The sequence below is a fragment of the Jaculus jaculus genome, chromosome 8, assembly GCF_020740685.1.
Source record: "Jaculus jaculus isolate mJacJac1 chromosome 8, mJacJac1.mat.Y.cur, whole genome shotgun sequence".
NCBI classification, from domain to species: Eukaryota; Metazoa; Chordata; class Mammalia; order Rodentia; family Dipodidae; genus Jaculus; species Jaculus jaculus.
In genome coordinates this window covers 29,464,385-29,480,547 of record NC_059109.1, presented here as the reverse complement: position 1 = coordinate 29,480,547, position 16,163 = coordinate 29,464,385, and the positions used below count along the sequence as shown (strand labels likewise).

At 38.6% G+C, this 16,163-nt stretch overlaps 1 protein-coding gene across 3 annotated transcripts in view; it reads left to right on the top strand.

The window, feature by feature from the left end:
- Phf3 (PHD finger protein 3) overlaps positions 1-15,804 on the top strand; it is a 99,473-nt gene extending 83,669 nt beyond the window's left edge. For all 3 annotated transcript variants that reach the window (XM_045155857.1, XM_045155856.1, XM_045155858.1), the window contains 10 exons: positions 952-1,099; positions 1,185-1,341; positions 4,327-4,443; positions 5,314-5,445; positions 7,113-7,248; positions 7,928-8,123; positions 8,944-9,091; positions 10,092-10,181; positions 11,832-12,027; positions 12,195-15,804. In XM_045155857.1, coding sequence (XP_045011792.1) covers positions 952-1,099; positions 1,185-1,341; positions 4,327-4,443; positions 5,314-5,445; positions 7,113-7,248; positions 7,928-8,123; positions 8,944-9,091; positions 10,092-10,181; positions 11,832-12,027; positions 12,195-14,308 — 3,434 coding nt within the window. In that variant the 3' untranslated portion in view covers positions 14,309-15,804. The remainder of the gene's footprint in view (positions 1-951; positions 1,100-1,184; positions 1,342-4,326; positions 4,444-5,313; positions 5,446-7,112; positions 7,249-7,927; positions 8,124-8,943; positions 9,092-10,091; positions 10,182-11,831; positions 12,028-12,194) is intronic.
- Positions 15,805-16,163: the final 359 nt, after the last annotated feature.

The window sequence follows — 16,163 nt, the reverse complement described above, 5'->3', positions numbered from 1 at the left end:
AGGTCACATAGTTCTGTGATATTAGTGTGGTCATTGAGTTATCTGCTTACCTAGTAAATAAAGGTCATATTCTCTAAACAGCTTTATAGAAGCTAAACAATATGTATAAGTCATAAGCAACTGGCTCTGAAAAAACATTGTGGGGGGAAAGGGATATATAGGGTTCTTTTGTTTATTTTATTATTATTTTTTTTAATTTTGATTTTTCAAGGTATGGTCTCACTTTAGCCCAGGCTGACCTGGAATTCTTTATGGAGACTCAGGGTGGCCTTGAACTTGGTGATCCTCCTATCTCTGCCTCCCATATGCTGGGATTAAAGGGGTGTGTCACTATACCCAGCTTATTTTATGTCTTTTAGGACAATCACTAAATTTTAATTAGGATTGTAAAGTCAGGACTTTTAAAATATTGATTCTACATTCTGGTTTTTGTCTCTATTTTCATTATTTCCACGTGTATGAACATGTGTGTGTGTGTGTGTGTGTGTGTGTGTGTCCACCAAGGTCCCTTGTCACTGCAAACAAACAAATGTCTTATCTGGCTTTATGTAGGTGGCCAGGAAATTGAAACTGTCTTGGCAGACTTTGCAAGAAAGTGTCTTTAAACCTCTGAGCCATCTCCCTAGTCTTATGATCTTATTTCTAAATAATGATGGCTAGTTTTGATTATAAACTTCATAGTGTACCATAAAGAAAAAATGCCTTTTTAGAAATATTTTATTTATTTGTTTATTTGAGGGAGAGCAAGAGAAAGACAGATAAGAGAGACAGAAAATGGGTATGTCAGGATCTCTAGCCATTGCAAATGAACTCCAGACACATGTGCCCCCTTGTGGATCTGGCTTACATAGGTCCTTGGGAAATGAATCTGGGTCCTTAGGCTTTACAGGCAAGCACCTTAATCACTAAGCCATCTCTCCAGTCCTGAGTTTTGATACTTGTATGAATTAGGTACTCATGAGAAGCAAGAAATAAAAAAGAAGAAAGTTGATAAAGGCATTCCTGCTGCACACCTTCCTGCTGCCACTGCTTCCAAGCCTTCTGCAGATCAGATCAGACAAAGTGTCCGGCACTCTCTGAAAGACATTCTTATGAAAAGGTAACTAACACACATTGTTATTGTAAGAGATTGAATAGCATATACTTCCTGTCTTGAAAAATAATTGATGTATTACAATTTTAAGACTTACAGACTCAAACTTGAAGGTACCAGAAGAAAAAGCATCAAAAGTTGCCACAAAAATTGAAAAAGAGCTTTTCTCCTTTTTTCGGGACACAGATGCAAAATATAAGAATAAATACAGAAGCTTGATGTTCAATCTGAAAGACCCTAAAAACAATGTAAGTATGCTGTGTTCATGTCTGTGACTGTCCATCTTTCCCGCTTCTCCAAGACACTGGATTCTAGGATGGCAATGCAGGAGATCTCTAATATATCATTTGGAATAAGGAGAGTATAGAATTGCTTTTTGGTTCAGAGTATGCAAGTTCATCTCTTTCTTGGCCTTTTTCTTTCCCCTTTTTGGTGACAGGGTCTTTAATTTGCTATGTAGTTAAGAAGAACCTTAATCTTATGCATCCATCTCTTGAGTACTAGGATTATAGGCATGTGCAACCAGATCTGGTTTATGTGGGTGTGGGGATCAAATCCAGGGCTGTATGCATGTTGGGCAAGTACTCTACCAATTGAGCTACATCCCTAGACCCAGAATATGTAATTGTAATAAAGTCATTTTGTTTCATCATTATGGATCATGCACAGTGGTGACTTGTGTTGAGTCTGTTGAACTAGACGTTGTGATTTATGTGGATTTTCTTTCTTTACTATCCATTGTATAATTTAGATTATTTTTTAAACAAATCTTTAAAATCTTTATTAAAATTTAAATAAGGAAAATAGAGCCACACTAATTTTAAAAACATAAATTATTAACACAAAAAAATTAAAGCCAGGTTTGATGCAGGCTTGAAATTCCAGCTGCTACAGAGGGTTTTAGGATTGTGTGAGCCATGATTTTCCAGGGAGCCTGAGTAATTCAGTGAGACTCTGCCCTATCCCATGAACTTTATTTCTTTGGTTTTTTGAGGTAGGGTCTCACTCTAGCCCTGGCTGACCTGGAATTCACTCTAGTGTCAGGGTGGCCTTGAACTCACAGCAATACTCCTGCCTCTGCCTCCCAAGTGCTGGGATTAAAGGTGTGTGCCATCATACCCGGCTACTTTTTTATTTTTATTTATTTTTATTATTATTTTATTTATTTTTGTATTGCAGTTTGTTGATGTAGTCCAGGCAGACCAAGAACTAACTCTGTATCTTCAGGCTGGCCTCAAACTCACAGTGGTCCTCCTACCTTAGTCTCCCAAGAGCTGGGGTTAAAGGCATGTGCTACCATACCCAGTCTACAAGTACTTTAAAACATTTTTACAGCAACCTAGCTGTGGAGAAAACATCAGTTGAAATCCTAATCTCTTTTTGGAATAGCTTGTTAAAAACTTAGAGAAAAATCTAAAAACCATATTTGTTTTGTGTGTGTTTGTGTTTGTGTAAAATATCAAAGTCCTTTGATGAGACACTAAGTAGAAATGATGCCTGTTAACATTTTCAGTGATTGCTTACTTTCATGTATTGGGTTAGCTTAGATCCAGCGGTAATTTTTGTTAGCTATTACCCTAAGTAATAGAATTCATGCAGTCTCCTTGCATAAAAGTTTTTACATAAAGGCTGTATGTTTGTAGACTATTTGCCACAAAGTAGTTAACTCTCATTGTCATTCTACACCCATATTTTCAACCAACAGCAGGTCAAAAATAGTGCAGAATAATTGCACCTGAACTGAAGATGTGCTGGCTTATTTTCAGGTTATTCAATATGCAATATGTGTAAAAACTATGCTCATAGCATTCAGCATTGTATTAAATATTAGAGATGATTTAAGATACAGTTATATGATTCTTAACAAGGGTGATATGTTTGAAAATACTCATCTTTAAGCAGTTTTGCCCTTATGTAAACATAGAACCTATTTACACAAACCAAGATGGCTATGACATTTTCTCTATGACTAAAGCAATAAAATTATTGATATGTATAGTACACGCCAGTGTATGAGACCATGTGCATAGATTATATGCAATTAGTATAAATCATTCTAATGCATGGATTTGGACATCTGAGGATATGATATTTGCAAAGACTTCTTGAAGTCAGGCTCCTTGTAGACACTGGGCAACTATATTTGATTTAAGGGTTTTTCTTCAAATATACGAATAGTTACATTAAGAAAAAAATTTACATTGTATAGTATTTTGTGTTACAAGAATAATACTTCTTATATAATCTAGAAAGTTTTAACCAGTAATTATTTTGCTGAGTTTATTTTTTTTTATTTTTTTTTCAAACCAGTAATTAAATAAGATAATTATTTTTTAATATTTTTGTTCTTATTTATTTATTTATCTGAGAGTGACAGAGAGAGAGAGAGAGAGAGTGAGAGAATGGGCACACCAGGGCTTCCAGCCATTGCAAACAAACTCCAGATGTGTGTGCCCTCTTGGGCATCTGGCTAATGTGGGTGGGTCCTGGTGAATTGAGCTTTAAACTGGGGTCCTTAGGCTTCACAGGCAAGCGTTTAACTGCTAAACCATCTCTCTAGCCCAAGATTATTTTTTTTTTACAGTTGTTTGCTCTGGTTACAGTTCAAGATTGTCAGGATTTAAACATAAAAATTTCAAACTGTGAAAGTCATTACACTGATATATATACATATACATATACATATACATATACATATACATATACATATACATATACATATACATATACATATATATAAATAATTTTTTTTTTTTTCCCAGTACCTTGCTTCATTGTGGGCTGGTTATATTGACAGGATATGTCCTGTGGTAGACTTACTGCAGTTTTTGCATGGGCATGTAATGGTTTCACTTTACATGTTTTATCATGTTGATTTTCACATAAAGTTATTTATTTTCTCTTTTTTGGGGGGTGGGCATTGGAGGTTGATAGAGTTTCAGCTACTCGGTCCAACCTGGCCTCAAACTTGTCCTTCTGCGTCAACCTTCTGAGTGCTTAGATGACAGGCTTGTGCCACCATGGCTCACATAATGTTAATATATATATATAATATATATTTTGTTGCCTTGGAATATGAAGCTTTTAGTCTGTGTGTAGGTAACATAGAAATCATTAAATATTTGTAAATCAGGCTTCAAAATTACAGCTTTGTTGATTATAAATACATGTACAGCAGATCCTCTTAGCTGGTCAATGTTTCTATCCCCTTTTCTCACTTTAAAACCCTGTAGATATTATTTAAAAAAGTACTGAAAGGAGAAGTAACACCTGATCATCTGATAAAAATGAGTCCTGAAGAACTAGCCTCTAAAGAGCTGGCTGCTTGGAGACGAAGAGAAAACAGACATGTAAGAAACCCTGTAAATCAATCGTGTTTACCTACCAAATCCTGTACTGCTTACTCATAAAGGAAAAATCACAAGTCAATACAGAGTACAAGTCACACACACTTTGTGTTTTTCTAATTACATATTCACCATTCCTCCCTCCACTCCCCCCTCTCTTTTTTCTTCTTTAAATGAGGGTCTTACAGTGTTGCCCAGTTGTCTAGGCTGGCCCAGCACTCCTGAGATTGATTTCCCTCTTTATCTTCAAAAGAAGCTGGGTTACTGACACATGCCCGCCCTGCAGCTTACTTCCCTTCCTTAGGCCATCTCCTGATTTCTTTTTTTAAGGAATGATTAAACAAAAATGAGCTGGGTGAGAAGACCCATGTTCTGTATCTGTTCTCCTCCAGCTACCTTCTGTCACTTCCTGTTGTACTTGCTTAGTGTTTGTGTTATGAGTTTGCAGTGTTACTAAGCAACACAGACAAGTACTAGGAAGCTGGATTATTTTTGCTTTTTGAATAAACTGCTTTTGTGAAGAATAAGAATATTAGGAATTTAAAAGTAACATAGTTTTGATTTCTATGACACTTGATAAAATTGTAAGCAGATTTTTAGTGTAAATACCATGTTTCACTGCTTTGCAAATTGCATAGCATTTTAGGTGCCTGCTGTTTTAATGTAAATACGAACTCTCATGGCAGAACCCTGGGCTTTAGATCTTAAGACTTGAGCACTTAAAACAGCCTCTGTGTATTTTGGTATGAGATACTAGCTAATTAAAAAATCATCTATTATGATTCATTTAGTTTTAGATAATTTGTCATTACTTCAAGTGTACATTTGAAAGTACATATTTGAAATTGTCTCCTGTATAATATTTCCTGTTAGACCATAGAGATGATTGAGAAAGAACAAAGAGAAGTGGAAAGACGACCCATCACAAAAATCACTCATAAAGGAGAAATCGAGATTGAGAGTGATGCCCCAATGAAAGAACAGGAGGCAGCTGTGGAGATGCAGGTAGAGTGGTACATATGTCTGTTGTTTTGTTCCATAGTGATACATGTGTCTGTTGTGTTCCGTAGGCCAAAACAAGATGATTCAGGAAATTTTGCTTACCTAATGTTCTTTTATTTATTTGAGAGAGGAAATGGGCACACCAGGGCCTCTAGCCACTGCAGACAAACTCCAGACATATGTGCGACCTTGTGCATTTGGCTTTACCTGGGTATTGAGGAATCAAACCTGGGTCTTATGGCTTATTTTAGATAGAGAATGAGACTGGCAAAGAAAAGAGGGGGGAAGGGAGGGAGAGATTGGGCATCGCACCAGAGCCTCTAGCCAATGTAAATGAACTCCAGATGCATGTGCCATTTTGTGTATCTGGCTTACATGGGTATTGGGGAATTGAAGCTGGGTTATTTGGTTTTGCCAGCAAGCACCTTAACCACTGAGCCAGCCCTACCTAATGTTCTTAAAGTAGAAGAATTCTGATTTTTAAAGTAGTGTGATCTAATTTTTTGAGATTATTTATAATTTATAGGCACCTGAAATGCTCAGCAGCATCTGAAACAGGTGGCAGTGTATTTGCCTTTTTGAAAACCAATTTCTGTTGGTTTTAATTTATTCACTTTATTTCTGAAACACAATGCAGGAAATTAGAATGAGTAAGAAAGAAACTTAAGAGAGTCATAGAAAAGGGTCTTTTATCCCTTCTACCCATCCTGTTTATGGAAGGCTATTCCTCACCCCATCTCCCTGTGGAGTTCTTTAATACAGTAACTTCTCAGGTGTTGATTTATTTATTTGTTTGTTTGTTTGTTTTGTTTTTCGAGGTAGGGTCTCACTCTTGTCCAGGCTGACCTGGACAATTAACTATGTAGTCTCAGGGTGGCCTCAAACTCTTGGTGATCCTCCTACCTCTGCCTCCCAAGTGCTGGGATTAAAGGCGTGCGCCACCATGCCCGGGTTTCAGGTGTTTATTTTTGTAATTAGTTATGGACATATTTAGTATGTAAACAAATCATGTTGGTACCATTCTTTCCCTCATCCCTGCCCCTTTTATGAAGAGGTCTTCCTCATTGGGGACTCAGGTTATCCCCATGGAGATTGTGGGTCATGCATTATGGGAGGGGAAGAGGCAATGTCTCTGTGTAAAATGTCACAAACTTGTGACTTTAACAATCTTTCCAGCCCCTCTTCTGCAAAATTTTCTGAGCCATGCTGGGAGCATTTTAAGTCTACTTTAGTGATGGGCACTTAGGAACCTCTGGATCTCTGGTTTGGTCTTCTCAGGTGTTTCTTAAGTATCTGAGAGCTGTGATAATGTTCCTTTTTCCTTTTTCTTTTCTTTTTTTTGTTTTTGTTTTGCTTTATCCTATATCCAAATTGAGAATTTTGTCTTGCACAGTAGAAAATTGAGAAAGAATTGGACTGTTGAAACTTTTTTTTTCAAATACCACAGAAGAAATAATTGGAAGTCTTACTAAAAGCTTTAGTGAATGAGGAGTCTTGAGGCTTTTGCTCTGTTTTAAGTATTTTGTTTTTGTTTTGAATGGAATAGTCAAAACTTAATGAGTGTAATATCATTTTGGAAAATACATGAATATGAAGTAAAAAATTGATTCCTGTAAAATTGGTGCCAAATTTTATTAGCTAAAACTGATGTTTACTCTCATTTATGGTAGGAACCTTCAGCCAGTAAATCACTGGAGAAGCCAGAAGGATCTGAAAAACACAAAGAAGAGACTGACACCATGTCTAAAGATACCACTAGTCAGCACAGACAGCACCTTTTTGATCTGAACTGCAAAATTTGCATAGGTTGGAAAGTTTGCTTGTTAAATACAATGTTGCATTTGTTGTTAAGGAGCTACTTCTGTATGAATATTTGTCATTTAAGGTTTTGTTTTCCCAGTTAGGGTGGTATAGCACTTATTTGCTGTGACTTTATGAAACTGGATCCAGTTGGTAACATAGCACTGTGCTCATATAGGGGATGAGCTGATTGATGCTGTGTGTCACACCAAGTAGAGTACAGATTTCTGAGTCAAATTTACTTTAGGTTCTTGTAACATTTTCATCTTAGTTTATCTAAATTTCATAGCATCTTTAAGTTTTCACATTTAATAAGGGGAATTTTACCATCAAATCCATATTTATTTGTGATGTGCTTTATATATTCAGGAGGTAATGTTTATAAAATGATTTGAAAGAGATTAAATATTGTACAAGTAAAAGAGCCCTCCCTAGAATGTATTGAGTTCTATTTCAGATTAGCATAGGTGTCTGTGTGTGGGAGAGGGTTGACAGTGAAGAGAACACTGGTAAATTCCCTGATATTAGAATACATGTGTTACAGTTCACTCTGAGAAATGATGGTCACAAAACGTGCTTACTCAATACTTGAAGCAGAGGAACTAAATAACTTTAGAATGTGAAGTTTGATGAACTTTTTAAAATTACAGATAACAATGGTTTATTTTGGTTCTTTTGGCTTTAGGTCGAATGGCACCACCTGTAGATGATCTTTCTCCAAAAAAAGTGAAAGTTGTTGTAGGAGTAGCTCGCAAGCAGTCAGACAATGAAGCAGAAAGTATAGCAGATGCATTGTCTTCAACTACAAGTATTTTGGCTTCGGAGTTCTTTGAAGAGGAGAGACAAGAGTCTCCTAAATCAACATTCTCTCCTGCTCCACGGTAGTTTCTCTTCTTTATGTCAGAGTTCTGTAATAAATATTAGAAACTGGTAAATTTTACACACACCCCATCATCATCAGTAACAGGAAAGTCACACATTTGTTAAACTTTCTATGCCTTCATATACTCTTCATTGAGATAAAGATCATGGAAGTTGATTTATTCTGAGTAGTTCTTAGGAGTCAGTTTTGTATGTGTGGTGGAATTATATAAGAACTCGATTCTGGTCTTCACAATTAAAGCAAGGGATGAGTTATAAAAGAAATAGCACTTGTATTTCTCTGGACTTTATTCCACCTGAAGCCAGGTAAAAGGGATGACTTTGTAAAACAAACTTTGAAATGAATGTGATTTTTTTTTGTTGTTGTTGTTTTTTGAGGTAGTGTCTCACTGTAGCCCAGGCTGACCTGGAATTCACTCTGGAGTCTCAGGGTGGCCTTGAACTCACGGGGGATCCTCCTACCTCTACCCCCCAAGTGCTGGGATTAAAGGCATGTGCCACCATGCCCGGCTGAATGTGATTTTATAAAGAGAAAATGTAGGCTTGCTTTTCATTGCTAGTCTTCAGTTGTTTTGATCTTCTTGACATGAGAAAATAGCAGTACCCAATGCATGGTCATTAAGTTTGCTAATTTTTTTCTTTTCACAATTTTTATTAATATTTTCCATGATTATAAAAAATATCCCATGGTAATACCCTCCCCCCCCGCATTTTTCCCTTTGAAATTCCATTCTCCATCATATTACCTCCCCATCTCAATCATTGTAATTACATATATACAATACCAAAGGTTGCTAATTTTTCAATATCATTTTCCAGTCCAGAGATGCCTGGAACTGTTGAAGTGGAGTCTACCTTCCTGGCTCGATTGAACTTCATCTGGAAAGGTTTTATCAATATGCCTTCTGTGGCAAAATTTGTTACCAAAGCCTACCCAGTATCTGGCTCCCCTGAATACTTGACTGAGGTAGTGTTAATTTTGCTGCCCTTTCTTGTCTAGGCTGGTGTGTATTTGTGATAACCTCTGAAATTTAGCTGTAATGATTAAGGAATACCACAAGTAACAAGAAGTGGGGAGGGGAGAAAAGGAGGGACTCATCTCTGGTGTGTTCTGAAACAGGTCTATTCTTCCTAGATTGTTAATGTGCTGTGCTTGCCAGTGCTTCCCCTTCTGGTGCCCACGGATCCTTCTGTAACCTTGGACTCTTAGTCCTGACACTATGTCTGTGTGAATCTAACATAAACCCTCTTAGTACTCTTACATTAAGCATTATTTATTTGAAGTGGACATTTAAGATAGGCCGAAGAGATTGTTCAGTAGTTAAAGGTGCTTGCTTGCAAAGCCTGATGACCTGGGTTAGTTTCCCCAGTGCCCATGTAAAGCCAGATGCTCAAGGTAGCCCATTCAGCTGGACTTTGTTTGCAGTGGCCAGAGACCTCGATGGCCCATTATCTCTTTTTCTGTGTCTGCCTCTTTCTCTGTCTGTCTCAAATAAAATAAAAGTTAAAGCCTAGTTGTTACCTAGTATATTTTGATTTCTTCTTTTGTTTTGTTCTTGTTTTTGAGGCAGAGTCTCACTCTAGCCCAGGTTGATCTGGAACTTACTTTGTAGCCCTGGCTGGCCTTGAACTTCTACCTCAGCCTCCCTCCTGAGTGCAGGGATTAAAGGTGTAGCCACCATGCCTGGCTAGTTTGGTTTCTGATTAAAATTTCTGTAATTGTGTATGCTGGGGATTGACTGAACCCTTACTGTCATCCATGTGAAGTGCATATTCTGCCACTGAACCATCCCTAGCCCTGTTCCCCTGTTTTTATCATTTCAGAGCACAATGTACATGAGTTATGACTATTGAAATAAAGCTGTTAAACGTCTTATAATCTTTTCAAGTTGTTTGCAAAGATCAGTGTACACGAGTTACAACCGTTGTAATGAAGCTGTTCTCCGTCTATCACTTCTTTGCCATAGGATCTCCCAGACAGTATTCAAGTGGGTGGCAGGATTGCACCACAGACAGTTTGGGATTATGTGGAAAAAATAAAAGCATCAGGAACTAAGGTAAGAAAATTTTCTTCACAATACCATCATAGAAATGTGTTTACAAAGTTAAACTACTCTGAATTCTTATGCAAAGATGCAGGTTTCCTAGGGAAGGGAGCCACTACAAATTCTAAGTAAACGTAGTCCAGCTCATAAAAAGTAAAGTCATTTGCTCAGAAGAGCACAACATTCTCCTGTTTTCTGCCTTATGGTATGCTTCTTCTGTGAACACTTTGTTTTAGAGTAGTATTGAGATTCACCGTGGAATTGAGCTTGGTTTCAACTAGTTAAAGTTAATAGCCAAGGGGCTGGAGAGTTGGGTTAGTGGTTAAGACGCTTGCCTGCAAAGCCTAACAACTCATGTTTGAATCTCCAGGTCCCATGTCACCAGACACACAGTGATGCAATGTGCGCAGTGTCGCACATACGCACAAGGGGCAGCATGCATCTGGAATTTGTTCGTAGTGGCTAAAGGCCCTGACATATCCATTGTCTCTCTCCCTTTCTGCCTCTCTGTCTCTGTCATTCTCTCTCTCTCTCCAGGTAAATTTTTTTTAAAAATGCAGCCAAATTCTAAACTCTAAAATACAGCATTCAAACAATGCAGAAGTTTGCATTTCTCTCCTGCCAGGTAGGCTGGTTGTTCAGGATTGTTGGGGGTCCCTGGCTTAACAGGGATTCAGGAACTAGGCTGCTTCTTTCTTGTCATGTTATGTTGTTCCAACACTGTTGCCTTCACTAGGCAAACACATTCAAAATTTCTTTTCTTCCATTTTCTCTCTATATATTTCTATGATTATTTTAAACTTCCAGGATAGTATTGCACAGGAATACTCAAACCCTTTCATTCTAGAAGATCCTTGATTTTCTTTCATTAGCTTAAAGTGAGGATGGTTTTTCCCAACACAGATTTTAAAATTGAAATTGATGTAGCATTATAATACAAAAAAACCTTTGAGGCAGTATTAAAAAGCTACTAGAGGGCTGGAGGGATGGCTTAGAGGTTACAGTGCTTGCCTGCAAAGCCTAAGACCCAGATTCAATTCCCTAGAACCTACGTAAGCCAGATGCACATGGTGGCACATGCATACGAAGTTTATTTGCATTGGCTAGAGGCCCTGGCATGCACATTCTTAGTCTCTCTCTTTCATAGGTAAATTTCAATAAATTTTTTTAAAGCTGCTAGATCTGTAATTAGTTTCTTGTAGTACTTAACATAAGTATTGTTTTGGGGGCATTTTTGTAACACACTTTAATGATCTATTATTACTCTGTACTATGCCTACAACTTAAACTAATTTAACATGTTGATAATAGTTACTTATACATGTTGAGTATCCCTTATTCAGAATGGTTGGGACCAGACATGTTTCAGATTTTGGATTTTATAAAATTTTGTAATATTTCTTTAGGCATAATGAAACTTACAGCCCAGGTAAGCCTGGAATCTGTGATCCTCCTGCCTGTCCTCTAGTTAGCTGGGATAGCAGCATGTGCTCCTAGGAGGACTCAATTTATTATAATAATCCTTCAGATAAAATAGGTTCATCAGGATAAATCAGGAAGGATCTTTTCTTAGGAGTTGCTTCCCACTCTTCTGTTTAATTTGACAAACTGTTATTTAGAACCAATATCTGAAGTCAGGCTATTTTTATTATTTGTCCATAGGAAATCTGTGTGGTTCGCTTCACACCCGTGACAGAAGAAGATCAGATCTCCTATACTCTGCTGTTTGCATACTTCAGCAGTAGGAAGCGCTATGGGGTGGCTGCAAACAACATGAAACAGGTTAAGGATATGTATCTGATTCCTCTGGGAGCTGCAGATAAGATTCCACACCCTCTCGTGCCTTTTGATGGACCTGGTAGGTATATGCTATAGCGATAGAATAGGATAACTGGCAGGGGGATGGAATTTAAACCTCTAGAGATGGCTTAGCAGGGCTAGTCCCCCACTTAACAGCTTGTAATAAACTACTTGTACAATGTTATGCTTTTATTAACTGGTTAAAAATGATTTTTTTTAATACAGGACTCGAACTGCATAGACCTAATTTGTTACTGGGCTTAATTATTCGTCAGAAGTTGAAGCGGCCACATGGTGCTGGTGCTGGTGCTGGTCACATAGCTGAGGTTTCTGAAGCAGCACCGGCAGCCTTGCCCCCTGACAAGAAAATGAAGATGGAAGCAGGTTCAGAGGAAGCACCAGAGGAAGAAAATGATTTTTTTAATTCCCTTACAGCTGTGCTGCACAAGCAAAGAAACAAACCCCCTCAGATTCCTCAGGAAGAGCTGCCCGCAGCTGCTGAGCCTCTGATGGAGGTCAACAAGCAGGAGCCACCCAAGCCTTTACGCTTCCTTCCTGGAGTACTGATTGGCTGGGAAAATCAGCCTTCTAGCCTGGAACTAGCAAACAAACCCCTGCCTGTGGATGATATACTTCAAAGCCTTTTGGGCACCACTGGTCAAGTATATGAACAGGCTCAGCCAGTGGTAGAAGACAGCACTGTCAAAGAGATCCCATTCATAAACGAGCATACTGACCTGAAAGCAGAGAAGACCGATGACATGGAAGTAAGTGAAGGTGAAGCCACAGCGGAGGGAAAAGGTAAAGCAGGTAGTCTTTCAGACTCCACAGGTACTTCAGTAGTGGAAGAAACACCATCCGTAGTGTCCTCATCTGTCTCTCCAGGGCCTTTCACAAGTCTGAGCCTCAGAGGGAAACCACCAGATGTTTCTACAGAAGCATTCTTAACAAATTTATCAATTCCATCAAAGCCAGAGGAAACTATAGAAAGTAAAGAGCAAACATTAAAGAGACAGCTTCTTCAAGATCAAGAGAATAATTTGTCAGATAATAGGACTTCAGATAGTTCTCCATGTAGGTCTAGCTTAGGAAAAGGAAATGTAGATAGTAGTGTGAGTTGCACCGAAAACCTTGTTGCTAGTACAGCAAGGTCCCCACAGTTTATTAACCTGAAAAGGGACCCTAGGCAAGCAGCAGGGCGAAGTCAGCAGATACCTGCTTCAGAAAGCAAAGATGGAGAGAGCTGCCGGAATGGGGAGAAGCACATGCTGCCTGCTCTGTCAAACAACAAGGAGCTCTCAGCAGAGCAAGTCAGTGTAGAGGACAGCCTGTCTTCTGCAGAGAAAAATGCATGTGTTCAGCAGAATGATAGTTCAGAGGTGGCACAAAACTCGTTGTCAGAAGAAAATGTAAATTCTTCCCTGACAGAACAAGCAAAATCTTCACAGGAGGATGTGACAGCACAGAACATTGAAACTGTGCATCCCTTTAGAAGAGGACCTGCTGCATCAGCATCTCATTTTGAGGTTGGAAGCACTTGCCAACCAGAGTTTTCTTCTAAAAATATCAACTTCACTTCCAGAAGCACAAGTCCCAGAGCAAGTGCCAACTTTTCCCCCATGAGGCCACAGCAACCCAGCCTTCAGCATCTCAAGTCCAGCCCTCCTGGGTTTCCCTTTTCAGGACCTCCTAATTTTCCCCCTCAAAGCATGTTTGGATTTCCACCACATTTACCACCTCCATTACTCCCTCCTCCAGGCTTTGGCTTTGCTCAAAACCCTATGGTTCCCTGGCCACCTGCTGTTCATCTCCCAGGCCAGCCACAGCGTATGCTGGGTCCCCTTTCACAGGCAGCGAGGGTTATGGGTCCACAAAGTTTTTATCAGGTTAAAGACATTCGCAGACCAGAAAGGCGCCATAGTGATCCTTGGGGTAGACAAGACCAACAGCTAGATAGGCCATTTCATAGAGGTAAAGGGGACCGCCAGCGGTTTTACAGTGACTCGCACCATTTGAAAAGAGATCGACATGAGAAAGACTGGGAGCAAGAATCTGACAGGCACAGACGCAGAGACAAATGCCAAGACAAGGACAGAGACAGGAAAGGCAGGGAGGAGGGGCACAAAGATAAAGAGAGGGCACGGCTACTACACGGCGACCGAGGATCAGATGGCAAAGCAAGCAGGGATAATAGGAATACAGACAAGAAGCCAGACAGACCCAGAAGTGATGACCATGACAAGGACAAAGAGAAAAGTAAGCACAGAGAAGGTGAAAAGGACAGGGATAGGCACTACAAAGATAGGGACCACACTGACAGAGCGAAAAGCAAAAGGTGAAAATGGCAGGCTCCTTCAAGGTTACGTTGGCATACCTGCTACATGTGTCTTTACAAGTCCTGCTAGGACTGTGCCATCTTTTCCACGTGTACTGTTGGTGGTTTGCAGAGCAGTACATTCAGTGTGGTGCGTGTACTCTGCCAGTGCTCATCATCCCTTCTTCATGCCACTGTCCTTAGTTACACGAATTTCATATTTTTAAAAGTTTTACAATGCTGTATATTCAAAGATTTGTTTTATTAATATGCAATAAAGGCTTAGAAATTTTAGTTTTATTCCTTAATTGGTAAACATGGTTAACTATGGATCTATTTACTGCCTCTAGTGAATGTCCTTTATATAAATGACTAATTGGAGACTAATGTGTGCTCTGTACATCTGTTTAAATTGCACTGTTCTAAGAAAGTATGAGGTACAGCAGAAAGCCTAGCATTCTACAGTAGACTGTACTGATCATTTAGTTGGGCAGTCTGCCCTGATCAGAGGCCCACGGAGCACACTGACTCCTGGAGTCTGCTGAGTGAACACACCGAGCACCACATACAGTTGTGTGGTAAGCTGCCATCTTTCTTTTCCTTTTTGCTCTTCAGAAACTTGAATACTTAAGCTTGTACATGATCTTGTGTTTTGCTATCCTTTTTACTGTAAAATGTAAATATTTTAAGGGATATTTTGATTTTAAATATGATAAAAGAATTTCTCACCTACTTTGTGTGTGTGATTTGAAGTTCAGCAGTAAAAACATTTCTTCCTTCAGGCTCTCCCTAGACCTGGTTCTTATACTCAGCCAGTGCCATGTAGACTTGGCTGCCTGTGTGGGTTTTAGAGGAGGGAGGAAGGAGTTGTTCTCAAGGCTCACATTACGGCTGAGATGCACCACATGCTTCTGCAGAGGCTGGTGTTCAGAATGCCAATGCTTTGCTGTGATTATCTACTTCATGGTATGTTTCTGAAAACTAACTTGTATACCATCAGGTTTTACTATACTGAATCATTGTAAAATGACAGAACTTTAAGTGAAATGTATTTTGAATCCTTTTTGTAAAATGATTTGTTTGTAGGGAACTATAAAGTTTAATATGTCAGTTTGACTTGAAAACACATGGGACTGTTGTTCATCCAAGTTTAAATTTACTTACATTTTAAAATACATGCTGTATTGATGTCTATAGCTTAAAGCAGTAGCTACCAAATGATGTTAATACTTGAGACCAAAAACGGAAAGAAAGGTCAGTATTTTTTACCTAACTATGATAATGAAGAAAAATACAAGTAGTGCCACAAAATTAAGAAAATTATGTTTTCCTAAAGGGTCTACAGAGTAAATAGGTTTTTGAAATTGAAATAACCTTGCTATTTTCACTAGAAAAGTGCAGAATCCAACATTTTATCTAATTTGCAAGGATTACAACACTTTCATCTTTATCCTCTGAAATTTACCAAAATGAGAATTCTGAAATGGTGGATTTCATTTAAATAAAGTCATTTTAACTTTGGTCTACTTTTCTTTTGGAAATAAACTGTTAGGGAAAAAAAAAAAAGGATTCTGGACTGTAGATGTAGAGATGGTTTAGCAGTTAAGACACGTGCCTGAGAAGCCTAAGGACCCAGGTTCAAGTCTCCAGGTCCCATGTAATCTGGAGTTCATCTGCAGTGACTAGAGGCCCTGGCATGCCCATTTGTTCTTTCTCTGTCCCCCTCCTTCTGCCTCTAATAAATAAAAATATATATTTTTAAAAAACGGATCCCAAGCAAAACCAATCTTAAGGTCAATCATTTTTCTTTCAAGCTAAGAACACACACAAAATAATTTTTAAAAATCCAAGTGTGTATTTTGCCAGTAAACCCATTTTTA